Below are 25,269 nucleotides of genomic sequence, written 5' to 3'. Positions count from 1 at the left end.
GATATACAGGGCCGAACAGTACAATACAGAAGGGATCCGGAGCCGGAGAGGAGAGGTCTCCAATACGACCCAAGGAGGGTCGGTGCAGACTTTAACTCTGGTGCTTTGGGACGATAGATATACTACTTTCTGGTTGCCTTTACTTGGGACGAAGCAACCGAACGATCTGCGATAATAGAGTCGTGGTGCAATACAATTTGCTATCGAGAATACCAGTCGCAAGAACATAGGCGGATACCTCCACAAAGCTGCACTGAGCTTGAGAGCAAGATGTCCGTCCGCATAGTCCTCGACGATCCACACACCTTCTACACCAACCTCGACTTCATCAGCGGCCGAATAGTGCTCAATCTCACCAGCGATGAGAACATATCCGCGATTGTGGTGAAGCTCGAGGGCGAGAGTAGGACCGTGTTGATGCGGCCGATGAATGTCCCGAATCCGCAGCTATATGCCCAGAGACAGAGGAGGGAGGGAATTGCCACGGAGAATCACAAGATACTGTATAAGGTTGCGCAGGTGTTCCCGACTCAGGCGCAGGGCATTACGGGGATGGGGCAGGCATTTACGCTGAGGGCGGGGAAGCATGAGTATCCATTTAGGATAAAGATTCCTTTCAATGTATGTTTAGGCGGGCTTGTGGTCTTCTTCTTTTGTCTGAGAATATGTGATTTGCGTATAATTGCTAACTCTCCCGAACAGAATGGTTGTATGGAACCACAAGCCCAACAGCAGATGGGACTCGGAGGGTTCGGGTTGAGTGGTTTACAGCAAATGCAATACAGACATGTCAAGAGGACATTGCCGCCTTCTCTCACCGGATTCCCCGGAGAAGCAGAAATCAGATATTATGTTAAAGTTACGGTTCAGAGACCGTCAATTTTCAAGGAGAATAGGAGATCAGCTATTGGATTCCGGTTTATGCCTATCGAGCCACCCAGACCGCCAAAGACCACTAATGAATCGTATGCGAGACGACCATTTCAGTTTACAGCGGGATTGGCCCCATATGCGAAGAAATCTTCCATGTTCAAGAAGAAGTCAGCGCAGTTATCAGATACTGCACCACAAGGAGAGGTGGATGCTAGATTACCCAGTCCAGCTATCCTGACGTGTAATGAGCCGCTGCCATTACGACTGCTTGTGAGAAAGCTTAATGAGAGTGCGGAACAGGTATTCTTAATGTCTCTACAAGTACAGCTATTCGGGCAAACAGAAGTTAGAGCAATGGACATCTCGAGAACGGAAACAAGTACGTGGGTATTAATGAGTTTGGCCGGCTTGTCATTGCCGATTGGCAGTCCAACGGATGTATTACGAACAGAAAGTCTCGTCGATAGCAAGTTATGGGATAGGATACCACTGCCAAACACAGTAGCTCCCTCGTTTCATACTTGTAACCTGACGAGGAGTTATGAGCTTGAAGTAAGGGTTGGGCTGGGTTACGGCGTGCCGGGGCAAATCCAGGTAAGTTTCGCTTGTGGATAAATATCAACAAACCCCTTCACTGACACCTCGCCTCTAGCCTCAAACCATCACCCTCCCGCTTCGCTTCCAGGTCGAAATCTTCTCCGGAATCCACCCACCCGCCGCCCTCCTAGACGCCATAGCAAACTCCCCTCCCCCTACAATACCCAACCGGCCGAACGCCACGCCCGTCCGGCCACAAGACCCCGCCTACCCACCACAACTCGGCACACCCGGCGCGCCAGCTATCGACGACGTACCGCCCAGCTATGAAGATGCCATGGCTGAGGATATGACTCCGGCTGATGGGCCACGGAGAGAGTTCAGTGGTGTCACGGATGTCAATGCCCCAAATCTGGATGAGAAGGTTGCTGCTCCGAAGTATAGTGCACAGCAGGGGAGTCCGGGGCCGGGTCCCGGGGGACCGAGTAATACTGGGAATGGAGGGTTCGGGGCTGTTGTATGATTATGATTATGATTATGATTATGATGTGGATGCAGGGGATGCGGTTGAGGTCGAGGGCGGTATGAAGGGATGGACATAGATGTGGTAATAAGGGAATCAGGTACGAAGTTATATTTACTTAATGGTTTATAGAATTGAATGCGATGAGAGTCGCAGTTTTCTTCGATGGATCTCGAAGCTGAATGTTGTCCTTTAATGAGGAAAGAATAACAAGCACAAGTTGTGTCCTGATGATTCTAGGCCTTCCATATGATAAGTAATACTGTCCCCAATTCGCACAAGCACTATGATAATGATACTATTTGACATTTTAAGCCGTGGCCAATCTCTGTCCCACAACTGCAAGCAGCTGTGCAGATCCATAATTTGGAGTCGGCTCAATGATAAGCTCTCCAACCTCACTCTTCCAGGTGAACTCATGCACGTCAGTAGTGCTTGTACTCGACACACCGCCCTTCGCTTTTGCTTTGAACCCCAAGAAACCAAGACGCACACCACCGCTGCCGGAGGTGCTTGAAGCTTTGGTGATATGCTCGTCCATGGACTTTCTCGCCTGATCACTAAACTTGATAGTCGCGCCTAGACCCGAAGCGCAAAGAAGTTGGGTCGGTCGGATCAAATCACGGTTTGGTGGTACAGCATCTGCTTTGAGAGTAGGATACTTGCTGTATATATCTGGGATATCCCTACAAAGCGTAAGATTTTGCAATGCAATGGCTGACAGTGTCGCGAAAATTGGAGAGTTCTGTTTCAAGCGAGATTCAGACTTACCATATTCCTGGACTGACATTGAACAGACGCATTGCTCTCCAAGTGATGGTAATCTCTATGTCGCTGCTGCTATACTCTGTTGTGACTTTGTCAAACTTCTCGGATTGATTGTGCTGTGCACCAAGTCGAAAGAGTCCATAGGAGCTCACGCTTGCACCACCCGTGATCTCTTTGTGACCGTAATTCTGCCAGCGGAAATCTCGGCCTTCACTCATCTCAAGTGTCTGTTTCTGCGGCGGAGTTGTGTCGAATGATCGTGCCCATTCGTCCATCGTGCTTCTATACGTAGGGTCAATGCTGTAACTTGCTCGCCAGCGAACATCTTGGTCTTTGGGTTCTTCCACTGGATGAGGATTGTCCGTTCTTGAAGCGTTCTGAATCAAGAGCTCAAGATTTCCAATCTGCATTTCGTAGGCGGGCATACACCTACTGGTTGTAAGTAATGCACTGAATTGTTGGGAGATGAAAAGACCATTGCCATACAGCAAGTAGTATGAAAGTTAAGTGACATATGATCTGACTTACCCGACAATGCGGTTAGCCGCAGGATCTGCGCCTGGATCGTTGGCATTGTGAATGTTGATGAACCTCGTTTTATCCTTTTGCAAATCCATTTCTCCAAGTCCACCTGAGGCAGCATTCATGGCACTTTCCCATTTGGATGCCGACACATTATACTTCTGGAGCGCTGCTTTATATCTGGGTGCCTTGGCATCAGCCCACAGAGTGAACGGAAGTTTGTTAGGATTCGGATCTTCTGCGTATCTCCATTCAGCTTTGGCTAACTCGTCTTCCTTTTTGTCAAAGCTATCGAACATTGCCTCCTCTGCCTCTTCAAGACGTTTCTTGGCTCCTGGAGTGAGAGAATTGGGCTGTAGAGTTTTAGAATACAGAGCCAAGGGTCTTTTGGGGTCTCCTTAGTGACGTATACGTACAATGTCGACCAGCATGAGGTATCTTTCTGGTCGTTAGACAATCCGTGAAAGCTACACGGATATTACTTCACTTACTTCAAAAGGCTGTCAAAATAGCTGCTCGATGCAACAGGCTCGTAGAAGGCACTGTCCGTACCGGGATTCAAGAGAGCGTTGACCTTGTTGTAAAGTTCCCAGTTGGTTGCAGCTGTTGGAATGAACGCTGAGGCGGCCACACTCGAAGTTATTGCTGGCGAGATGAATAGAACTCGACTGTCATTTGATCCAGCTTGCCCAATACCTACCACATCAGAAACAAACTTGATGTAAGCCTGCCAGTAGAGCTGCATAGGGGTTTTCTCTGTTTCGGTAGCCATTGTTGGCGATTTTCAGACTTGATTCAACCAGAGATAGATTGAAAGCACGAAGGACTCTTGCATTCGAAGATGCACCAGAGAAGTGGCGAGTTAATTATACAACATGACAAGCAAGATAACGCTCAGCTGAAAACAACACTACACCCACATTTATAGGTTACACAGATCTGGGCTATGCAGTATTTCGGCGATGAAATCGGACAGCCGGTTGAGTGGCTTGCAGCTCCCCGATGTTACGCAGATGGGGGCGCTCTACTTTTGACTTATCAAACCTATTTGCATAACAGCTTGGATTCAATCATTTTTCTGATTTAATATAAGACACCTTAATGATCGATCTCTACGGCGTTGCAGCAATGATCAATTTTCAGCTCCGTGCCCAGACATTGTGGTGCGCCAGCCACAAACACTCAGTCAAGGCTAGTGTCACAGCTGGAATTCAATACTTTTCTGATTCACAATAACACCATTTCAATACTCGACTTCTACGTCGTTGAATCGATGATCATTCTCAGCTCCGTGCCCAGACATTCAGTCTAGGCTAGTCGCAGTATCTTTTGTGTTCAACCATTGGTTGCTTTTCCTGTGCGCTGAACTAAGCGATGTTGACTGTATCAGTGCCATTTGTAGTTCTCTCCCAGTGTTTCCTTTCCTTTACCTTCAGACTTTTAGATTTCAGTCAAGTCACCATTTCACATTTCATTGACGTAGTAAACAATGAATCCAAATCTGGATAACGCAGGTGCAGCAAGACCCGGAGATTTCCCTCGACCTTTCGACCCTGATCTCCCGTGGATTGACAGAGTACCACTTCAACCCATCCGTCTGCCTTCCCGAAAACCGCAGCTCCCACCGACACTTCCTCCACGGGAGCGAGAGGCCTGGCCACCTGTTATATTCAGACCACGCCCGAATCCTTTTCCTCGTCCTCCACCAATTGTCGAGCAACCGATTGATCCATCGCTGGTGTTGAAAGCATATTCGACGGCATTGCGCCCATTTTTGACTTTGGAACGGGACCTTTCTAGAGCGCATCAAGCGATTTTCATTGCTAATCCGTTGCAGTACGGGGTGCCAAGTGGAATGGAGAGGGACGAGTTTTTGAACGAAGCCATCTTTGGTATTGCGAATCCAGTACAGAATCCTGAATCTCCGGCTTTTAGTAGGGCGGGCAATGGATTTTTTCAGCTGCTTCAAAGGTGATATTCTTTTAGATATAACAATGCTTGCTTTCGTGACAAAATTAGGAGTTCTAAACTGACTCGGTTCACAGCTATGTACTTAATGTGAAGGATGCGGTGGTGAGTAAATTTGAGTCTCGTGTCAGAATTTGTTATTGAATCAACACTTCAAAGATGTGCCAGACTGTTCTTAACACTTTGTATGTTTGCTGGCAAAGCTAACGGAATCCTCTTATTCAGACCCAGTCTACAGGAATCACTGTTGAAGAGGCAATATTACAAGAAGAACGGAAAAAGAGAGCCAGAAATGATTATGAAGCAGCCAATTCTCTCGTAGCAGTTGAGTTTGCAAAACTGCTTGTAACATTTGAACAAGCTCATCAAATTGACAAAACTCTCACTATGATGGAGTGGATAAACAGTCCCCCTGGAGACACATATCGAGATGCTATAGAAGATCGACGCACGAAATCAAACAATCTCAAAGCTCTGCAGACAACTGGAACATTCGATGTGACAGAGAAACGAGAAGAGTTCGAAGTCGCATTGACGAAAACCGAATTCAAGCAAGGGTGAGCCCTCTGGGTGAATTTTTGGATGGTAACCACTACGTACTGACGGACAAACAATTTGACAGGCACAACATGCCATCCACACTACGGGACCTCGACGCTGAGGTCTCCTCCAATGATGAACTTCCTCCTGCAGGAATTATTTACAGGCCGTTGCACTATCTCTCTGGTTACGACTTGGCTTCCACTCGCTGGGTGGAAGAATACCCGATTCCACCTCAGAAGCTACTGTTTGATCTCAAGGACGCAGCCAGAGTGCAGTGGAAAGACCTAGGATTCCCATTGCTTGACGCTGAAGCAGTCGTTGGAGGGACACCCGATTTTGAGATATGGCTTGAATACACGGGTATTCAAAGCTTTGATATTTCTCGTGGTCTCTGGTAAGATGGACAAGACATATTCTTTTCCGTCCTGTTCTCTCATCTCTGTATCTGACTTATTGTGAACAGGGACATTGAAGGGTTTCGTGATACCTTGCCTCCTCTGCTGGCGACTGCTGCTCCGGTATTGAAAAATCCGATTTTGAAGACAGTCAAGGTGCTCATAGGTTACGATGTCGATGTCGTTATCAAGTTGCCAGGCTCGGTGCTGAGCACACTCCCTGTTACAGGTTCCAAAGTACAGCTCCCATCAAGAATAATCAGCGCGTTGAGTGATCTGGTTGGTTATCTTCCTGCAACACTAAGAGATAATGGCGAAATTCATGCCAGATCTGATAAAGATAATGCGTATCCAGCACTTTTGGCAGTGCTTACACAAGCCGTGTAGTGTAAGAGAGACATTTTGCGACAAACATGAATAGAATTGGTTTTCTGTTTGGTTTAATTATTCTTTAAGGACTCTATATTCTTGACATCAGGTTTTTCTACATTACCGCATGTGACTGCAAGTCTTTGTGATGCGTTTCCCTTTTAACCATCTTCATATTTATCCATAAAATTACAGTGCCAGGTTAAGGCAGCGTTCAGAGACGTCCAAGAATACAAAAAAACGCCAGAGGTCTGGGTGAGATAGAAGGTCACGTCTGCGTAAGGTTACAACACCATACTAAATTTCGGAATTGATATGCAAGGAATGTTTAGGGAAGGGATATAATGGAAATAAAGTGAAAAAGAATAGAATGTTTTCAGAGTTCATAGAGTCTACCTCGCGTGAACTTGAAGTACCTGCTATCTGTCTCGTTACAAGGGATGTCTCGGCAAGTAAGGATAGACGTTATCTCTTTCAGCTCTTGTTAAACATTTCCGCCAGAAATCCACTGATCCGCCCTCTATGACAAAGAAGTTGCTTCCTCTCTTTATCCCAACACACGCACTAGTCTCGTCTAATATACACAAAGAGCAGCAATGGTATGACTGCTGCCACTGTGCAGAAGCTTCCAGCTTTTCGAGCTCAGAAGCTTCTTCTAGGCAAGAAGAAAGATCGCTAGTCTGCTCAGCGTTATATTGCTGCTTGCTTACTCGATCGATACTTGCTACTTGGTAGAGTAGCGGGGCAACGAAGCACCTCATATCACAGTGCAACATACTCCTGATCCACGTTTGCGCCCACGATACGCATCACGATCATCAATCGAGAACCGAAAGGTTCGACAATCGAAACATACCAACGAGAGTAGGACCACAGCAGACCACATCAGAGAACGGAGAAAGTTAAAGACAGATAACGACTAGCTACCTATCCCCCACCCTCATACTACAATTCCTCGCCTCGCCACACCACCACCGCTCAGCAGCATACCATACCAACCATGCTCGTTCAACTCCTCTTCACCTGCATCCTCTTCGCGCTCTTCCTCTTCATCACGCTCATCCCTGGCGGTGCCCCCCTCGTCTTCGTACTGCTGATATTCACCTGCTACTTCCTGGTGTGCATGATTATAGTGCAGGAGGTATTCCGGGCTTTGCTTTGGGGTGTGCGGGTTTTGGCATGGGTGGTTGGATTGGTCGCGCGGTTGGTGAGCAAGTGTCGGAGAGGATGGAGGAGGATTGGAGGGAAGAGGAAAAGGGAGAGGAAGAAGGTTAAGGAGGGTTGGGAGAAGAGGGCGGGGAGAGGATCTTGGAGGAAGAATGATGGGGGAGTGGGAGGGGGAGTTGGAGTGGATAGGGGTGGGAATGGGGTGAAGGGGAGAAATGCGGCAGGGGCTGAGACTGGAGCTCGGTTGCCGATAGGGAAGGAAGGAGGAAGGGAGAAGAGGGGAGGGTCGTGGGATGACAGTATTGTTATTGATTAGTGTTTGGTTTCTTGAGTTGGTGTTCTGGTTTTTTTCAGTGGCGTTGACCCAATACACTGCGCTTTATGTCGCTTTTACTCACTGTATAATCGTGAGCTCATTCATGCCTCCAGGTTAGAAATAAAATTTCTAGCAAAGAACTTGTTTCACGTCTGATAGATTCTGGTACTTGTTCTTCTGTTTACTTTCGCGAATCAGAGGTCAAGCGGGGCACGAGAGACCCAGTCATCTCCACTCCACTCCCATCTCCTCACTTCGGCCCGAACTCGCACAAACTGTGTTGGAGCTTAATATTGTTCTAATGACCTTGAGTATCGAAATAAGGTGAAAGCTCACATGATAGGACAGATGGTAAGCATTCACAACTCAAACACCTCCTACCGAACATTAGCTAACTGATTCAGGCCGAGTGGTTATGGCGTGTGACTCAAGATATCATCTTGTCAGCTTGACGCTGAAACAATTCTCATGGGCTTCGCCCGCAGGGGTTCGAATCCCCTTCTGTTCATTCGAAAACAATTTTTTTTGGCTATCCTTTACATTTTTGGTTTTGAGGTTTGTGTGCTTGATATATTCAACGTTCAGGGGTCGCTTACAGTAAGCGAAAGGTTTTCCCCTCAAACTGGGTCCCTAGCCTTATTGGATACATAGATACATGCCTAGACCTAGCACACCACTCTCGTATTAGTTAGACAGAGGTCAAATCTTTATGGTTAACAATCCGTATGTGCCTGCCTCTACAACTTGATTTGTGCTCCAGTCCCGCAAGCGACCATAGCCTTTTACACACTCGCTTCAAACACGATACTGGTCGCGCATGATTTTCTTCAATATCAAATCTCGTCGTTGAAATATCTTATGACTTGAATTGGCTCTCTGAGTATTGAATCTTGAAGTGCTGTAAATGGGGTGGAGTGCCCAAGCAAGGGCCCAAAATCAGTGTACATGCTTATAGGCCGTTGAGATCAAGACTATGGAGTAGAACCATGATGAGAAGCTTACTGGATGCTAAGCGCTGTAAAAACCATCTCATTGAGAATCCAAAGTCTATAGCTCCTGTTCATGGCCTTGCTCATAGCTTGGACAGTGAAGTCTGACCAGCCCAGTGACATTGAAAGTCGTACCATCAGTCTTTGTAATCATAGCAGCGAGCCTCTGGTCGCCCTTCGAGGGCCGGACATCAAAATCGTGAGTAGTATATAGACCTAAAATAGACATTGTCTGCCACGTACGACCACAGGCTCTTGAGAACTGGGCATCCCGTCCGCTCTGCCATACATAAGCAAGAGACCGGCAGATTAGTAGTTGGGTGGGTGACCACCAGCGAATACCTGCTGTTGTACGTTTTTGCCTTTCTTTTTGTCTCGGAAAATTTTGGTGGAGCTAGTGGATCCTTGAGCAGAATTTTTCTCAAATTTGCGGGATTAAGCGAGGCTCGGCTAAGGGTAAAGGAGAGTCAACATGCCCAAGGTATGAACGGCTCTTGGTACACAGGTTCATGTTTCCATCTCAAGTTGAGAAGGATGACCTGTTTTGTGAATCTATCGTGAATCTGTTTTGCTTTAGAACTTTGTGAGCAATTTTGCGGCATCCATTCCCACCTTTCTTTGACCCCTTGACCAGCTAACCCGGGTGACTGTAACAAAGCATAAACGACCCGCGCGTAGATGGCCAAAACGATACAATTTACACTGGAAGCGGCCTTACAATATTCGGGAGCGTCCCGAACTTTCAGTCCTAATCCGGCTAATTCCAAACCTGCTACATTCTTTGTGTCATATTAGCATATCAAGCGTCTGCAGCTGGGGACCTTCCATCGCCTACCAACGCAACCCTATCTCTGTATCGAAATCCACTACGAATCCAAGCGTCGAAGCTTCAACACGTTGAAAATCAATTCCATCAACAATGCTTTATGAGCTCACCGCCACTCTGTTCTTCCTCATCCTCATCTTCCTCGCGTTGATCTTCGTCAAGCCACTCAACTCCAGAGCACCAGCTCATCTGCGTCGTGGTCGCACAATCGACTAGTCCCTTCAGCTCTGATCTACAGTATGGTGCTTATCACTCTCGAATCAACTTTTTGGAGTGGATAAAACCAGATTCAAGAAAATGTTCTCAAGAGATTCATTGTCATCGTCTCCATTTGCAACCTTCGGAACGCTCATGGTCTCTGATCGGCACTTGGTCTCGGCTGTTTCGTCTAGGGTATATGCAGGAGTTTTGATTATATTTTAAATTAAAGATATCGTGCATTATATAGTTGAAGGTATTTTAAATGCTTTGGCAGCGATGGAACAGGAGACTGGGTGCACGATCCGATAGCCAAATTTGCTGCTGGTTCCTGATATTGGTTGCGGGTTTTCTGATCTGAGCTAAAGACATGACATTGAGATATGGCGAAAACATATAGATAATGCGATAACGCCCATTCTGAATTTCGCGTTGTTTTGCTGTGTTGTTGGTGATCAGGTAGGTACTGGAATGCGGGGCTTAGATTCCGCATTAGGAAATTCGTAATCGATCAAAGCCAGAGCTGGATGCGGCCGACGCCTTCAAAGAAAACGATCATTGTATGAATAGCTAGAGTCTAGACAGCAGTGAAGACATGAGAACATTAAAAATCAAAATTTGGACGTAATAGTCTCAAGCTCCATTATTTGCTCCGTGCTGGCAATCGGCCTAAGGTCTCTGCTTCCTATTTTCCGAGCAAGAAATATCTTCTCACGATTGGCCTACATATTAAGCAAGCCTACGGAATGCTTACCATACACTACATGGATGGTTATGTTCTGTTTGCCTTCCTCTGCTTCCTATTCAACCTCCCCCTCCTCTGGTGGTTCTTAAGCTACTTTATGAACTTCGGCTTCTTCATCATTGGGCTAGTTCTTTTCCTCCACATGGCTCACGGAGTGTTCTATTTCTTTGGAATATCACTCGAGGTACCAAATCTAGGAGGAAGTGGCGTTGCAAGGGAACAAGTGAGGATAGATGCGAGGAGGGGAGCGAGGAGACATTGGGATGGTTCATCGACTACTCCAAGAGGGGAACGGGGTAGGAGGGTTCATGGCGATATTCGAGCTGGCGCTGGTACCGGAAGAGAGAGAAGGCGTTCGAGACACCGAAGAGTTGCGCCTCGAGAGGAGTATTCTTGACTGCTGAACTGGAAAGTTGGTCATCTAGGACTGAACATTCGGAGAGAAGAGTATGAGCGTGTGGGGGGGTTTACCAGCGAAACATGATAACCTGCTTCCTCATCAGATATTCAACTCATAGTCCTATAGCTAGCCAATTGGAATCCGCATGAGATTCCTTTTGAAATGACACCTTTGGTCTTGCCAAACGTTATCTCTCTGCCTGCACCATCGACCCTATATCCGATATTGGCAATCTCAGATCTCGATTCGAGGGTGGTCACGCCGTGGCTTAAACATTGGAATGATACATCATCAACGATGACTTGTCTGTGTCGTGCCGTCTCACCTCGCTTTGAAGCGTAGTAAGATGATTTTGAAACACACTGATGCCTTTCCTCCCCTTCCCACGGCTCCAGCGTTATTAGTTCTCCCCGTAGACGTCGCTCCAAGTCTACCACGCGTGAGCCAATTGCATTCTCATTCATGGAACAAATCAAGACGAGATAGGACATCGGTACAGGTATAATGACGAGCGATAATTTGACAAGGTACTAGACCACAATCTTATTGATGTAGCTCGTGTATGGGGCATGTTCCAAGACACTTGAAGTCGTTTGGAGATGAAGTGAGGTAGCAGCTGCTAACTTCTTATGTTATCATCTACTCTCGGTACATAACTCAAAGCAATTGATGTAAGAGCCCTCATATATATGTCTTCCCAGCGTCCAACAAACCATTTATACGTTGACTGGTAACCACACAGTAGATATACTTGTATCGTGAATCCGCCAGAGTGCTTTTTCTCAAACATCCTTCAAACTTCCGATGATAGCCATTAAAGCAATGAGTGCTGCGCAGAGTCAGTTCCCACATTATGAGAGTTAAGAATCCTCAAACTCACCAGCTGCTGCAGTCACAATATAGAGCGAAAGCGTCCATGCGGCAACAACATCTCCATGGTATTGCATGAACCAGAACCCAATCGCCAAAGAGAGGAAGATTGGGATAGCGACAACAGTACTCAGACGATGGCTTGACCAGTCATAAATGAGACGAAGAGAATAACGACCTTCCCTAAATGGAGGCAGAGTCAGTACTCGCAACACCCAAGGTCTTTTGAAAAACGTCCGGGAAGAGTTGTCCCCAATCGTCATACACCCCAGAGAAGGGAAGTTTGTGTTTCATGATGCTTACAGTGGATTCTCCTTGTTGTCATTCAGATTCTTTCGAACCCATCCCTCCCAGGCTTGTGCAACATCGGGATCTGCATGATGACGGGATGCTTTGTAGGCGAGGAATAGTTGTGAAAGTACTGCTTCTTGCGAAGCGTTGAGAGCCAGAGGAATGTGAGCTCCTCGTGAAATATCGCATTTATACAGTCCAAATCCACGCAAACTTTTCAGGGACAAGAATCTTCTCCATTCTCTTACATCGCTCTCGCCATGCCTAAGTACTTGGAATAATTCTGTTGGATTGTCAAATTGCAAGATACGTTCCTTTGGGTCACTGGTCGAGCGTAGGAACCATCTAATGACGATATATGGTCTTGGGACAGGCATGATGCTCTCAACTTGTCGCTTAATATCCTCTCGAGTAGCCTCAACTCGCTTATGAAAGACAGGACACTGTCCTGTAGAAGATCGAGAGTGGCTTTCCCGACATTTGGACATGCTGAGGCTACTTCGAATTCGGGCAGCGATGTTCAGTTTTGTTTCTGATGTCTGAGTAACCTCGGCGACAAATCCGGGATGTTGAGATTGAGGTGGTGGAGTATCAAAGCATGTCTCTGCTCTTTTCGAGGACATGTCGTCAAGCGCAATTAATTGGGTGTTATCATGTGTCTGCGGTGTCTGACCACGCTGAGGCGTGTTTGCGAGCTTGACTCGTCTCTTCTCTCTGAGCGCTTCCAAGACTTTTGTCGATGCTTTCTTCAAGATTCTTTTTCTTCTCGCCATCAAGTAAAGTAGCCAGAGTCTTGGTTCTTCCATCCGCTTCAGCCATTCAATCCTAGCCTTCCATATGGCTTTCTGTCGATACGTAGTCCAATTCCACCAGGGCAGTGCCTTAACCAGATCCTGCAATCGTTTCTGTTCCTTTCCAAAGTCGTCGAACATGTGCTTGTACTCGTCGTAGTTGCAGTTCTCGGGCTGATCGGTCTGGAGTAGCTTGAGAAAAAGCGGAGCTTCTGTCGAAGTCAAACCCACACGTCTCGTGCATTGCTCGTCCGCCCAAAATATGTTACCATTCGCTGACTTGATTATTGGAGGTATATCATCAAGCTCAATCATCTCCAGTGACCGCCTAAGAGGCCGGACACTTCTCGAGGAGGCTTGCCCAGACTTTGGAAGGAGAGGCTCTGAATCGAAGACCAGTTCAACCTTGTCATACGCATTCTCGATATCTGTCGACATCTTGTGACATGTGTGGTAAACTAGACAGAAAATCCAATGGCTAATGTTCCTCGTACAGTTCAAGGGGTGTCTGATTTTATTGGGTAGGATGAAGTTTTGGTGCTTGTCTTTCGGGGGAAAGGAAAGAGAACTGACATGAAGGTAAGATTGACGTTGACGATGCGAGTGAGTCAATACTTGAGTTTGGAACTGAGGTCCGTTGTTCGTTCTTTCCTTATGCGCTCAGATTGTCTGTCCACGGTAACATCAACTAGATGAAACTAGAACCATAACACGGAATAAGTGACTATCGAAAATGAAAACATTTCTCTTGCCATTATACTAGCCTCTCGCTATTGTATCGAGGACATTTTGATGAAGAGTCCAGCTCAGTACCATGAAAAGGAATGAGTTTGGAAATGAACAGCCGCTATCACGGCCTTAGATATGTAAAACCCCGGGTTCATAATGATGTTCAAAGCCATAAAGTCAGAAGGTTTTGGACATCGGGTTCTCGGACATCCACTTTGATGATGGACTTGTGGAGGACAAGTGTCCAGCATGACGACATAGAACCATCAGAGGCAGAGCTCATTGCATCGGCCATCAACGTCCGAGTCGAATGTTTAAGAGATATCGCTGCAACATGGCCCATTCAATTTAGACTGTGAACTGGTACTCACTCATAGGGTGGCTGACAGAGAGCAGCCATGGGAGAAGAAGGGAGATGTCAATATATGAGCTAGAGCGTATATGGTTAGCATCACGGCTAAACCCCGCTCGAAAGAACCCCACCAAAGTCGCGTCCTCCGGCAGTGTTCGCGACGGCCCCATACGGGAATTCCAATATTGTCTTGTCCAAGACGCAGGTCAACATTTGCAGTGCCTGGCTTTCGAAAACAATTCTGTGCAGATCTTTAATATGAATACGCCATCGCTTTGCGGAACATTTGCCTTTCCCCTTACTTGATATGGCTGCTAAGCTGCTGAAGCGGAACGACAACAGAATCATCATCCACTTTGTAAGGAGTTCCATGCATGGACACCATCTTGCAGACAGCTAAATGCATTCAGGACTATGACTGCTTTTACGCTTCAGTATTCGAAAACGAAAACCCCGCCTTGAAATCTGTCCCTCTGGTCAGTTTGTATCAAAACACCGAGAGCAAATTAGAGCTGACTTATTGCTAGGCAGTACAACAGGTAAAACAACCCACAAATCTATACATCACCCCAGCCGCTAAACTGGAGCAGAAACAGATCATTGTGACATGTAACTACGAAGCCAGAAGACGCGGCCTGCGAAAGCTACAACTGATCACAGACGCCAAAACCGTTTGCCCCGATGTAGTAATTGTTCTGGGTGAGGAACTTGGCAGATTTCGCGATGCTTCGAAGGCTCTATACAAGTTTCTGGAGGCGTTCACATGGTGTGGCAGAGTGGAAAGATTGGGTTTTGACGAGGTGTTCATGGACGTTTCCGACATTTGCGACTTCAACCAATCTCTCCTCAATCACAATGACCTGGCACACTCTTTCTTTCAGCTCAAAAAGGATGACCCAACAAGTGGGTTTGCGTTTGATGCCACAAAGATTGCAGGTCATGGTTATCCTGCTACTTCAGAGGACTTGCATGACCCAGCATATGACACCAATGACAACCTCATGGTACGACTGATTCTAGGGTCGCATTTGGCACAACACTTGAGATGGCAAATGGAGGACCAGAAGGGCTATACATCAACAGTGGGGATTTCTACCAACAAGTTACTGTCGAAGCTTGTTGGCAATCTAAATAAGCCCAAGGGACAGACCACTCTCTTGCCTCCGTATACTATTCCCGTGGATGCCGAAGATGGTTCCTCCGAAAGTAACGTAACAAAATTCATTGATGACTTTGACATTGGGAAGATCCCTGGTATAGGGTTCAAGATGGCTCAACAGGTTCGGAACCACTTCTTGTCACGGCCAGCCGACTTTGACAAAGGATTGATCTATGGCGAAACCAAAGAATCGGTCACAGTGCGAGATGTCCGACTTCACGCTGGTATGGGACCTGAAATGCTAGAGAAGATCCTTGGTGGCCCGGGAGCTCAGAGAGGTATCGCAGGTAAAGTGTGGGGGCTGATCAACGGTGTCGATGAGACCGAGGTCCAAAAGGCAAAGAGCGTACCAACACAGATATCGATCGAAGATTCATACATACGCCTTGACACACTTCCGGAAGTGTCGAAGGAACTACGTACCCTGGCTACCAGTCTAGTAAAAAGGATGCATACAGACTTACTGGAAGATGGAGGTGATGCAGAAACTACTGCCAGACGATGGATAGCCCATCCCAAAACCATCCGTCTATCCACACGGCCCCGACCGCCTATGAACTCGGATGGCACCAGGACCCGAACATTCAATCGCATATCTCGATCCGGTCCTTTACCAACATCAGTCTTCAGCCTCAAAGATGGGGTCGATGCCGTGGTCGAGAAGCTCGTTCAGGAGACTCTGATCCCGATGTTCCGCAAGCTTCACCCATACCCATCAGGTTGGAACCTAAGCTTAGTCAATATCGGCGTGACGAACATGATCGAAGCTGCGAGCGAGACTGGTAAAGGAGGTGGGCGCGACATTTCACGAATGTTCGAAAGGCAAGAAGAAGTGTTAAAAGAATGGAAGGTCGAAGATAAGGATGTTCCACCAGACCCAATTGCCACGAAGAAGCTCGAGTCAGCCGATGAGCGTCAAACAGATCCAAGTGCTGGAAAGGAAGTTTGGCCCGTCGTTGCTGGCTCGGAGGATACGATTCTACCTACGCAGAATACGATTGATGATATGGGAGTTTGGGAAGAGGACGAGGAGGATGACGATAATCGAGAGCAGTGTCATACTTGTGGAGCTATCATGCCTAGTTTTGCTATGGCCGCGCATGAAAGATTCCACGTGTTCGAAGGATGAACGATCAGATGGAGCCGCTTTACGGTCATATAGCGACGTGATTAGCCACTGTGAGACCTTTACAGCCACGCCATTTGAGATCTTCAAATCAGAGGACAAGTTGGTGGGAAGAGGAGGTGTGGCCAGAGAAGAGAACTAAATATGTCATGCCATGAACATACATTACATGAGAATAAGTACCCATAACTGCATACCATTTCCATCGACTCACAATCCAAAAGTAAGGAATGTAGTATTAATGAAACGTAGAGTCTCAACCGGTACCAGTACTGCGTTGGTCACTGAAGTGAAAATAAGCGAGTCCTGATTCGATCTGTCCAAAATGCAACCTCGTGTAACATTTGTATTATTTTAGATTTAAATTTTGTGTCCCATAAGGGTGTCAAATTGTGTGTCCCTTTGATTCAACAGCCACCTTCGACTTCCCTCTCTTATTTTCTCCTCGTTTGTTTCCATTTCGTTGGTAAACATTGCAAGCGAGGTCCCACGATCGTAGCCTTCAGTTATCCAGCCATCGAGGGTTTTTTTTCCCTCTGATCAACCATCATGCGCATCAGATCGGTCAGTATATGTTATTGTCTATTTATCTCAGTTCAATCGGAAATTTCCTCTTAATGGTTTTACAGGAGAGGTATTAGGAGTCGGAGATGATTGGATTCAGCATATTAATAGGCTGTCAATACACGAAGACGAACTCTCTAGGTATTTTCTTGAAGTTTATGCGGTACTAGCTAACAAAGTACACGCACTTCCATCTCACCGTAGAATCTGTCATACCAGCTACGAATAATCAACTGTGTATAAGAATCCATGTAATCTTCTCAACGACTCCAATTTCCGCGCCACCTGAACAAAATTCTACTTTAGACAGACCCATATCACAAGCACGTCCCTTTTCACCCCAGTCACCACCACACGCCACGCGACCCAGAGCATAAGCTGTCACACGACTTCCAGATAAATACATACCTACATCCGCGGTACCGACCTACCTTACCTTACCCTCAACTCCTTCCAAAGCATGTGATACTAAACCTCCCTACCTCCCTACTTACTCCTCTATCCCACGCCACAAACAAAACCCCCCAAGCCGAGCCGAGCCGAGCCGAAAGAAAGATGAAGGATGAAAGATGAAAGATGAAACAAACAAACAAACAAGCCTCATGCACTACTACCCCTACCCTAGCTACCCCAGGTAGGAGGTACCGTTTGAAAAATAAACTACCTACGGTAGGTAAGGAAGTAGGCAAGTAAGCAGGAAGGAAGGAAGGAAAGAAGGAACTCTGCTACAGATCCAAGCACCCAGCCATGCACCTATACCAGTTCTCAAAGCCAATATCCATGCCGTGAGTCTGCCTCCTTGAACTCGCAAAAAATGGGATGTACCCCGTTTAGCTTCCACATACATATCCACATGCTACCCCCTCCCATCTTCCAATAGCCCCGAGTCCGAGAGCATCCGGCTGAAATCCCGTACATATGAGAATCTCAATTTCAATCTCAATCTCAATTCAATATCGTATCAACGCTACTCCTCCCCTTACCTACGGGATCCGACTCGGAACACCCCCATGTCCGAGCCGAGCCGAGCCGACACGATACAAAACATTCACACGCCGTGGAGTACCTCCGTGCAGTAAACACACCCGCCGGTAGATAGGGTCTGCATAGCAATCAGGACATAACACTAAACCATACCAAGTACATTTCATTTCCTTCTCATGCCGGCTACAGTCTGAGCTCACCACGGGAATACAGTACCACGGCACCACGGTACCGCGGCACCTGGTAGCGAGAGAGTGCTTGTGTAGGAGTTTACTTACCTACCTACTGTGATATGTGGTTGGTGGTCTTTGGGTCACTAGGGTATTTGTGGTGTGGGCGGATACTTACTCACTTGTATACAGTGCCTAGTAATGAAGAGGAGATGTAGGTTAGTAAGTCGGGAGGTATATCGCGCCTTGTTGAGTAAGTGGGAGAGGGAGGAAGTGCGAAAAAGGTAGATAATGTTCTGCAGCTTAAAGTGACTTGAAAGTTCCACAGAATGATAGTGTCAAGGTATGGCTGAATAGTTTTGAAAGATCACGAGCAAGGACTTATTGTAGTATTGTAGTGTGTATGTTTGATTTGGTCGGCTGTCTAGCATCTGTATGCATCGACGACGATATACCTAGCGGTCGCAGTACCTAGCCAATTGCACATCTCTGCAGGCACCACCTCTCCTGGCTCAACCAGAGCAGCCTCCCAGACCTCTCCTATTCCATGCCGCATAATCCATAGACAGCGTCCTGTATATCATAGAAAGTAGCAATCCGACCTGACCTGACCAACCAAGTAATTCCCCGCCAGCCGCCGTGGTAACCCCCCCCTAAAACTCCATACAAGCCATTTCGCCGGTGTCCATTTTCCCAATCCCTGTCCCAATCCTAATTCTATAATCTGCCTTCCATTTGATCGAGCCTCCTCTGAAGGTCTTCATTCCCCTTTATCAGGTCTTCCAGCCAGTCTGCAGCCATGATGAGGACTGCACTTTTACTGAATCCTCCGCCTCTGAGACCAGGTACTAGCTCGCCCAAATCCTCAAACCCTTCACGGATCAGCGTCCTTCGCTTCTGCTCACTCTTGATATGGTTCTCTCGTTTCTGATCCTCCGTGAGATTTTCTCTTGCCTTTGCCGCTGCTGCGGCAGTTGATTTACGTCTCTTGTTGTTTTCTGATTCGGGGGCCGGGGATTCGATCGAACCTTTCTTCCCTGGTTTGCGTTTCTTGGTGGTTTTGCTCACCACGGCCGTAGACTCCTCTTCATCGTCAGGTTCTTCTTGAAATTTACTCTTCCTCCGTTTCTTTGGCCGTGAATCCTGATCGTCCCCTTCGATCTCCTTTGCGTTGGATATAGCTCTCGGGCGAGCTTCCATTTTAGTCATGACGGGACTTGATGGTCGGGTGGTGTCCGCGCTACTTGGGTTCAGAGTAAGTGCGTTCTCCACAACTTGTTTGTAAGCACCTCCTGATGCAAGATGTTGCTCTTGGCTGGGTGGAGCAACGAAGCCTTGAGGTGTACCGAATGCTACATCTGATCCCCAGTGGATGTCGACCTTTCGACTCGTTGCCTGCCGCAGCGAGCCCTCCGATTGGCCTCCAAATACCATGTCCGTGAAGAAATTGTCCTGCATGTAATTGTCTGGTCGTTGTACAAAGCCTGCTTGTGTCCTAGAAGGATGTATCGACATTGATTGAGTCCTAGATTGCCCATTTACGCCATGAAGATCGTGCCCGCGAAATGAACCATCACTCATGCTGTGTGAGCGGGCAGCAGATCCATTCTGTAGCACTGATGCTGCTGCCAAAACATCCGCGGACGTTGACGGTGGTATCGATGGACCAGCATTCACATGTGAGCTCATCTCCCCAAAGTGCATATCTGGTACTGCATGAGACCCAAGTTGAGGTTGTTGACCAAATGAAGATGTTGTGCCCATGAAAGCCGGTGGTATTTCATCCCATCCATGGCCGAGTTCGGTTCCATCCGGTTGATTGCTAAAGAAATCATAGTTGAACTGGTCTGAACTGACTCCATCGAAGAAGCTGTCTAGAAATTTCGATTCATTATCGTCGAGTAGAGAGGGTCCGGGTGCAGGGGCTGTAGGAGAGGGAAAAGGGAAATTCGAGTTGGTATCAAACGAGTCTAAGTCAGGTCAATAAGTGCCAGGATGCTGAAGACTGGGGGGGGGGGGACAAACAGCCAAAGGGCATATCGAGGTTCGGTGGCTTCGACGAACCCATACTAGGACGTTGAACAGCGAGCATGAGTGCCGTCTCAATAAGTCGTAAGCAACAGAAAAAGTCGAGCAAGTTGTGTTTGTATTCGGTCAGATCCTCTGGTCGTCAGGTGTCACCCCGGATCTCATCCTCGTAGGCCTGTATCCTTATTGTGACTTCGCCGAGGGTTTGGCCGTTGACTACGGTGCTACAGAGCTATACCGAAGGCATGTATCGGTCCGCTTGGACGTTCCAAAGTCTGCGGAGCTTTGGCGGGGTATATTTGAGAAGTTGCGAGCTTCCAGGCAGCTCGATGTACGGTGGTCGTTGAATGCTGACTAGAATCCGTATTTCTGGAACCGTATCAAGGTAGCCGTGAAGAATGCAGCTGATCGGAGAAGGGGTTTTGGTGGTGGTATTCTGTTCGGCGAGTGGAGGAGATGTGGTGCTGGCGAAGTTCGAACTCAAATGCTGTCCCAATCCCAACAAATGCAAAGGCAGTTCTCAATGGTCTTTGCTGGACCCGGACACAGGTGCTCCACAAGAATCTCGATGCATAGGTATGATAAGATGGTACTCTGCTCTGCTCTGCTCTGCTATGTGGTCACTGGTCAGAGAGAATGGATGGTATTGGTCTGGTCCTTTGCTGGCTGGTGGGCTGGGTGTGGGTGCGTCGGATTACCAGTGTTCACATGTCAATCGAGAAGCGGAGGGAGGACAACGACAACCTAGGACGAGGACGGCTCTCGGTCTTTTCTTTGCCAGTGCAGTGCAGTGTGGGTGAGGGCAGGGTGTGTCTCCTGGCTGTGGTTGGATGCAGTGGGTGTGCAGGGCAGCAGGGCAGCAGGGCAGCTGGTCACTGGAGAAAAGGCGGGCAGGCGGCAGGCCAGGCCAACCAGTGCACCACGCAGCCAAGACAGTGCTCGACGGGCTAGGCGGTGAGAGGGAAAGCCCCGACAGGCCAGGAGGAAGTCAGAACTTGTGATGCTTCTCGCTTTTCGCCGGCCTGAGGGTGCGGTGCTCTAGGGTTGTACTGCAGGTATGTATGTCTTCCTGGATATTTTGTTGAATGTTTTGTCTTACCAAGATTCCGGGTCCGGGAGGGGCATTGGGTTGTTTTGTGCTGTTGCTGTTCTGCGCTGTTTGCTGGAACATCAACATTCCCCATTCCAGCCCTGCCTTGGCCGGCCTTGTCCCTGTCCTGGTCCTTGTCCTGTCCTAAACCAGGGCCAGTGCGTGGTCTTGAGCAATCCCACTGCATTGCATTATTGTAGGTAAATTTACCTCGGCCAGCTCCACCACCGCGTCTTCGAAACCAGACGCGAGATCGCGGATCGAGGATCTCAATCATTTCACAGCCGTTTAATTCAATTCCATCAGCACTGCTTATTTATGCGCGGTCTCCTGTCCTGCCCTACTGTACGGAGTATGCCGTAGTCTTGCAGCTTCGCTTCTTCCTACTTCAGCAAGCAAGATACAACTAAGAGCTGGGCAACGGCAGGTTCCTTACTGCATTTATATTATTACTGCCCACCGAGATTAGGCCAGCTACCTTCTGCTTTCGTACACTACTACCCTCCCAGACCTTGTACACGCCTATCTCAATCTTGAAGTGATCGTGGAGAGATCTTGGAGAGATCTTCTTCCCAGGAAACGTCGCAGGCCTGCAAACTGCAAAATCGCGAGACTTGAAGTAAAGTGTCACTATCAACAACCTCATCTTCTCAGCCCTGCGAGTCCTCTTCGTTCGCCAATGCCTGCTACTATCCAAACCAGCTCCTTGTTTCTGCATCCGTCCCGGGCCGAAGATTCTTCCTAACGCAGCTAGGTACGTCACAATTCCCCTCCCCCTCCTCTCAAATTTGGGTTGTATTATTCTCCAGCAGTTCTCCTGCATAAAAATCCGGGGAAGCTTCCCGATTTAGCTACAAACAGCCAACCTCGGTCAAACTCCACGGCCTGAGAGACCTCATCCTGCCCATCCTGCCCATCCTGCCGAATAATCTGGGATGTCGGTGTCAAGATCTTCCCTGAGGAATTATGGAGGATTATGCATACTTCCAATCCATTCCCAATCAAGCATATGGTCACCTTCACTCTCTTTCCGTTTGCTGTTCTTCCGACTCCTGCTAACACTTCCTCAAGGGCACTTGACCAGGTAAAATTACCCAGCTCTGGCTAGGCATGCAGAGATGTCACAAGGCCTTCCAATGACTTCTCAAATCACAACCATTCAGCTAGCCAGGAGCAGATCTCTAGAACAGAGAATCCCTCTACTTCTCAGGCCTGTCATTCGCGCCTATGTGTTGGGTTACGCCTCAAGTACCACGCCTAGGGTTCTGACGTTAATTTTGACGCATCTTAGCCGAAGGAGGAAAACCTTTGACGAGAAGCCGGATGATCTATTTCTCCATTCCCTCGTTCGGATACTAAGAGGGGGTCTGGAACTTCAACGGTTTCCTACCTTTTGTGCTGCACTTGTTGGAGGCTCAACTCTATTAGAGGCACGTGATATCATGTTCCATCCGATCTATTTACTTTGCGCTGACGACCCTAGGTGCCAATACAGCGGCTATTTGCAAGTCTTGCAACACGCCTGTCACATTTGGAGAAAATTCGGTAAGCCTTCCCGAGCCCGAGTGCCAGACGAGGTAGCCGAACCGATGCACTACCTCCAGTACCATTTTGGGAGCAACCATTTTTTATCTCACCCAGAACTTCGCTAATCTCGTCAGACTGACAAAATGGCTTTCCACGTTCATCGCAGCATGGTTCAGCTTCAAGCTCCTCCAATCTAAAAAGAGCGATGCCTTCACCGAAGATGTTTACTGCGAGACCGCCAGCGGACGAGTCCTCAGACCCAAGCACTTTGCTGGCAGAACTATGGACCTTACCCTCTTTGCTGTAACGCGAGCACTAGATGTCATCGTCGGCGAGCTCTGGACGCAGCGTAAAGATCGAAGAAAAGCTACTGGGAAATGGAATAGCGTACGTCATTCCACCTACCATATTGTGGCTGGCACATGTATCACTGACAGATCAACAGCTCGACAAAGCAGTGTCAACACTCGCCGACCCAGCCATATTCGCCTCATCATGCGCCCTCATCATGTGGGCATGGATATACACGCCCTCCAGTCTCCCCCGCTCTTACAACAAATGGATCAAATCCGCCGCTTCCGTCGACCAGCGCCTGCTTCTCGCTCTCCGACGTATGCGCTACGGCGAGATCAAGTACGGTCTCGAAACAGGCCAAGCACCCCTCCTCCAAGAAATGTGCAAAGACTACAACTTACCACTCTCCTATGGCGATCCCGCCATCACAGTCCCCTACCCATGTGAGATAGTCCATATGGGCAGCGGCCCAAACTGCGAATACCACTTCCTATCCCGCTTCGTCCGCTCCTTCATCTGGGCATTCTCCACCTACGCACCCCTCAACCTGCTCCTCACAGCCCGGAACCCCTCGAAAAAGAGCCTCATCCGTGCACTCACCTCGTCTGCGCGATCCTCCTCCTTCCTAGGGTCTTTCATCGCACTCTACTACTATGGCATCTGCCTCGCGCGGTCTCGCATCGGGCCACACGTCCTTGGGACTTCCAACTCAGCCTGCCAGCAAATAGACAGCGGGCCCTGCGTAGCAGGCGGTTGTGCTCTCTGTGGATGGAGCGTGCTGATTGAGAATGAGACGCGGAGGAAGGAACTTGGGTTGTTTGTTGCGCCGAGGGCGTTGGCTACGCTGCTGCCGAGGCGATATCTCATGGAGAATCAGTGGCGGGAGACGCTGGCGTTTGCGTGTAGCGCGGCGGTGGTATTTACTTGTGTGGGGGAAAAGCCTGAGAGGGTTAGAGGGGTGTTGGGGAGGCTGTTGAGAAGGGTTTTGAGTCCTTGATCAGCTGGAACTGACTGGGAGTCTGGTAAACAGTTAGAACTCAGGAGATGGTGTGGTCAGCACGTAGACGGCGAGGTCTTGAGTCGTGCATTCGGCTGGTATAAACAAAACCTGTAAGATATGGCATGGTATCGCGCGTGTTAACGAAATGAAATGAGTCCAAATAACAGCGGGACTGTAAACACCCGAAGTTCTATCGAGCAATCTCACCGAGCGCACGCACCTGGGCCTGGAAAATCCCCCAGCCTTGGAAAATGCTTAGGTTAGATGATACCCGCTGTGAGAGTGGCAGGTGGATCAGATCCATAGTGTACGGAGATTCTGAAATGATCACTTGGTGACAATTGTTCCGAGTCCGAGAAAGCTCGTACCCGCGGCGTAACTGATCAAAGTCGGAATTTCTTGCGAAGAAAATAAGAGATATGTAAGACTTACCACAAGTGGAGTAGGTGAAATGCAAGCGAAGATAGGATCTCATAAACAAACTTTCGAAGATCTGAGATTCTGAACCTGGGGTAAACTCCTCTGTCACACGCGGTACAAGTTAATTGGAGTGCAAGATAAGCTTAAAGGACCTCGTGATGAGAGGAAAAACAAATCAAACTTTCAAGATCTGAGATTTCTGAGATTTCTGAGCCTGGGAGAGCTGGGGTAAACTCCTCTGTCAAAAGTAAATTCTATTGCGCAGCGTTTGTTTCGTTTCAGTGAGAAGTATATTCGATTAAGTGCCCACCCGAGCCACCCTCGCGAGCCTCGCCACATTTGAAAGTGCACGTAAGAGTCATGAAAGGGGGTCCGATGTCGAACTTCAACTCAATCTCTCGACATTTGATGTGACGAACCTTGGTCGCTGCTCGATTAAGTTCTGCGGCTGCTTGAAACGAGAGTAAATTGTCGTAGTTGACGATCTTGAATGGTGCATTTATTGGGACGAACGGGTCTCGTGAGTTGGGTACTGAGTTAAGTACTGAGTAAGCACTGTATTTGCATTTTTGTTGCCGCTCTTCCCATCGACGACTTCCTACAACACGATACGAGTAGGTGGTGGAGACAATCTCATGATGTTTGATGTTTGCACCCACCCCACTCTGGCATGGGCGGAACGTCAAGCAAGATGGCGAGCTGGCATGTCAACCTGTCAGGTAATCAAACACCAGC

At 48.0% G+C, this 25,269-nt stretch overlaps 7 protein-coding genes and 1 non-coding gene across 8 annotated transcripts; 5 read left to right on the top strand and 3 right to left on the bottom strand.

Moving 5' to 3' along the window:
* Positions 1-270: 270 nt before the first annotated feature.
* ONS95_003290 (uncharacterized protein) lies at positions 271-1,933 on the top strand (the record flags this gene model as incomplete). The annotated part of the gene is made up of 3 exons (XM_058496590.1): positions 271-621; positions 703-1,467; positions 1,526-1,933. 3 exons carry the CDS (start codon positions 271-273, stop codon positions 1,931-1,933), a joined length of 1,524 nt encoding a protein of 507 aa, XP_058353842.1.
* Positions 1,445-3,995, bottom strand: ONS95_003289 (uncharacterized protein; the record flags this gene model as incomplete). Its single annotated transcript, XM_058496589.1, has 5 exons — positions 1,445-2,619; positions 2,705-3,130; positions 3,230-3,576; positions 3,640-3,661; positions 3,715-3,995. The coding sequence occupies 5 exons, from the start codon at positions 3,993-3,995 to the stop codon at positions 2,244-2,246; spliced, it is 1,452 nt and encodes a 483-aa protein (XP_058353841.1). The 3' UTR covers positions 1,445-2,243.
* Positions 3,996-4,313: 318 nt separating this feature from the next.
* Positions 4,314-6,602, top strand: ONS95_003288 (uncharacterized protein). The gene is made up of 5 exons (XM_058496588.1): positions 4,314-5,194; positions 5,269-5,296; positions 5,417-5,748; positions 5,814-6,128; positions 6,198-6,602. The coding sequence occupies exons 1-5, from the start codon at positions 4,713-4,715 to the stop codon at positions 6,514-6,516; spliced, it is 1,476 nt and encodes a 491-aa protein (XP_058353840.1). The 5' UTR covers positions 4,314-4,712; the 3' UTR covers positions 6,517-6,602.
* A 1,771-nt stretch (positions 6,603-8,373) lies between these two features.
* Positions 8,374-8,489, top strand: ONS95_003287. Its single transcript has one exon. It is a non-coding gene; the product is annotated as a tRNA-Leu (tRNA).
* Positions 8,490-11,628: 3,139 nt separating this feature from the next.
* ONS95_003286 (uncharacterized protein) lies at positions 11,629-14,178 on the bottom strand. The gene is made up of 3 exons (XM_058496587.1): positions 12,313-14,178; positions 12,020-12,192; positions 11,629-11,968 (listed from the first exon to the last, which is right to left on the bottom strand). The coding sequence occupies exons 1-3, from the start codon at positions 13,527-13,529 to the stop codon at positions 11,922-11,924; spliced, it is 1,437 nt and encodes a 478-aa protein (XP_058353839.1). The 5' UTR covers positions 13,530-14,178; the 3' UTR covers positions 11,629-11,921.
* Positions 14,179-14,343: 165 nt separating this feature from the next.
* On the top strand, positions 14,344-16,761 carry ONS95_003285 (uncharacterized protein). The gene is made up of 4 exons (XM_058496586.1): positions 14,344-14,530; positions 14,583-14,648; positions 14,700-14,711; positions 14,763-16,761. Exons 1-4 carry the CDS (start codon positions 14,480-14,482, stop codon positions 16,458-16,460), a joined length of 1,827 nt encoding a protein of 608 aa, XP_058353838.1. The 5' UTR covers positions 14,344-14,479; the 3' UTR covers positions 16,461-16,761.
* Positions 16,762-18,892: 2,131 nt separating this feature from the next.
* ONS95_003284 (uncharacterized protein) lies at positions 18,893-20,267 on the bottom strand (the record flags this gene model as incomplete). The annotated part of the gene is made up of 2 exons (XM_058496585.1): positions 18,893-20,145; positions 20,201-20,267. The coding sequence occupies 2 exons, from the start codon at positions 20,265-20,267 to the stop codon at positions 18,893-18,895; spliced, it is 1,320 nt and encodes a 439-aa protein (XP_058353837.1).
* Positions 20,268-22,411: 2,144 nt separating this feature from the next.
* ONS95_003283 (uncharacterized protein) lies at positions 22,412-24,111 on the top strand (the record flags this gene model as incomplete). The annotated part of the gene is made up of 4 exons (XM_058496584.1): positions 22,412-22,723; positions 22,777-22,838; positions 22,955-23,207; positions 23,266-24,111. The coding sequence occupies 4 exons, from the start codon at positions 22,412-22,414 to the stop codon at positions 24,109-24,111; spliced, it is 1,473 nt and encodes a 490-aa protein (XP_058353836.1).
* Between the last annotated feature and the right edge of the window lie 1,158 nt (positions 24,112-25,269).

The sequence above is a fragment of the Cadophora gregata genome (assembly GCF_030347475.1).
Source record: "Cadophora gregata isolate MNR1 chromosome Unknown scaffold_12, whole genome shotgun sequence".
Classification (NCBI taxonomy): domain Eukaryota; kingdom Fungi; phylum Ascomycota; class Leotiomycetes; order Helotiales; family Ploettnerulaceae; genus Cadophora; species Cadophora gregata.
Note: the sequence above shows the minus strand (reverse complement) of the source record. Positions and strands in the feature narration are given on the sequence as shown.

What these genes read in the sequence shown, in the direction of transcription:
- ONS95_003285 (XM_058496586.1), top strand. Translation starts at nt 14,480, where the DNA reads ATGGCTGCTAAGCTGCTGAAGCGGAACGACAACAGAATCATCATCCAC. An exon ending in ACAGAATCATCATCCACTTT is followed by an intron (nt 14,531 to 14,582) that starts GTAAGGAGTTCC and finishes AAATGCATTCAG; the next exon opens with GACTATGACTGCTTTTACGC.
- ONS95_003286 (XM_058496587.1), bottom strand. Translation starts at nt 13,529, where the DNA reads ATGTCGACAGATATCGAGAATGCGTATGACAAGGTTGAACTGGTCTTC. An exon ending in GACAACAAGGAGAATCCACT is followed by an intron (nt 12,193 to 12,312) that starts GTAAGCATCATG and finishes GCCTCCATTTAG; the next exon opens with GGAAGGTCGTTATTCTCTTC. An exon ending in TATTGTGACTGCAGCAGCTG is followed by an intron (nt 11,969 to 12,019) that starts GTGAGTTTGAGG and finishes GACTCTGCGCAG; the next exon opens with CACTCATTGCTTTAATGGCT.
- ONS95_003288 (XM_058496588.1), top strand. Translation starts at nt 4,713, where the DNA reads ATGAATCCAAATCTGGATAACGCAGGTGCAGCAAGACCCGGAGATTTC. An exon ending in TTTTTTCAGCTGCTTCAAAG is followed by an intron (nt 5,195 to 5,268) that starts GTGATATTCTTT and finishes CTCGGTTCACAG; the next exon opens with CTATGTACTTAATGTGAAGG. An exon ending in TTAATGTGAAGGATGCGGTG is followed by an intron (nt 5,297 to 5,416) that starts GTGAGTAAATTT and finishes CCTCTTATTCAG; the next exon opens with ACCCAGTCTACAGGAATCAC.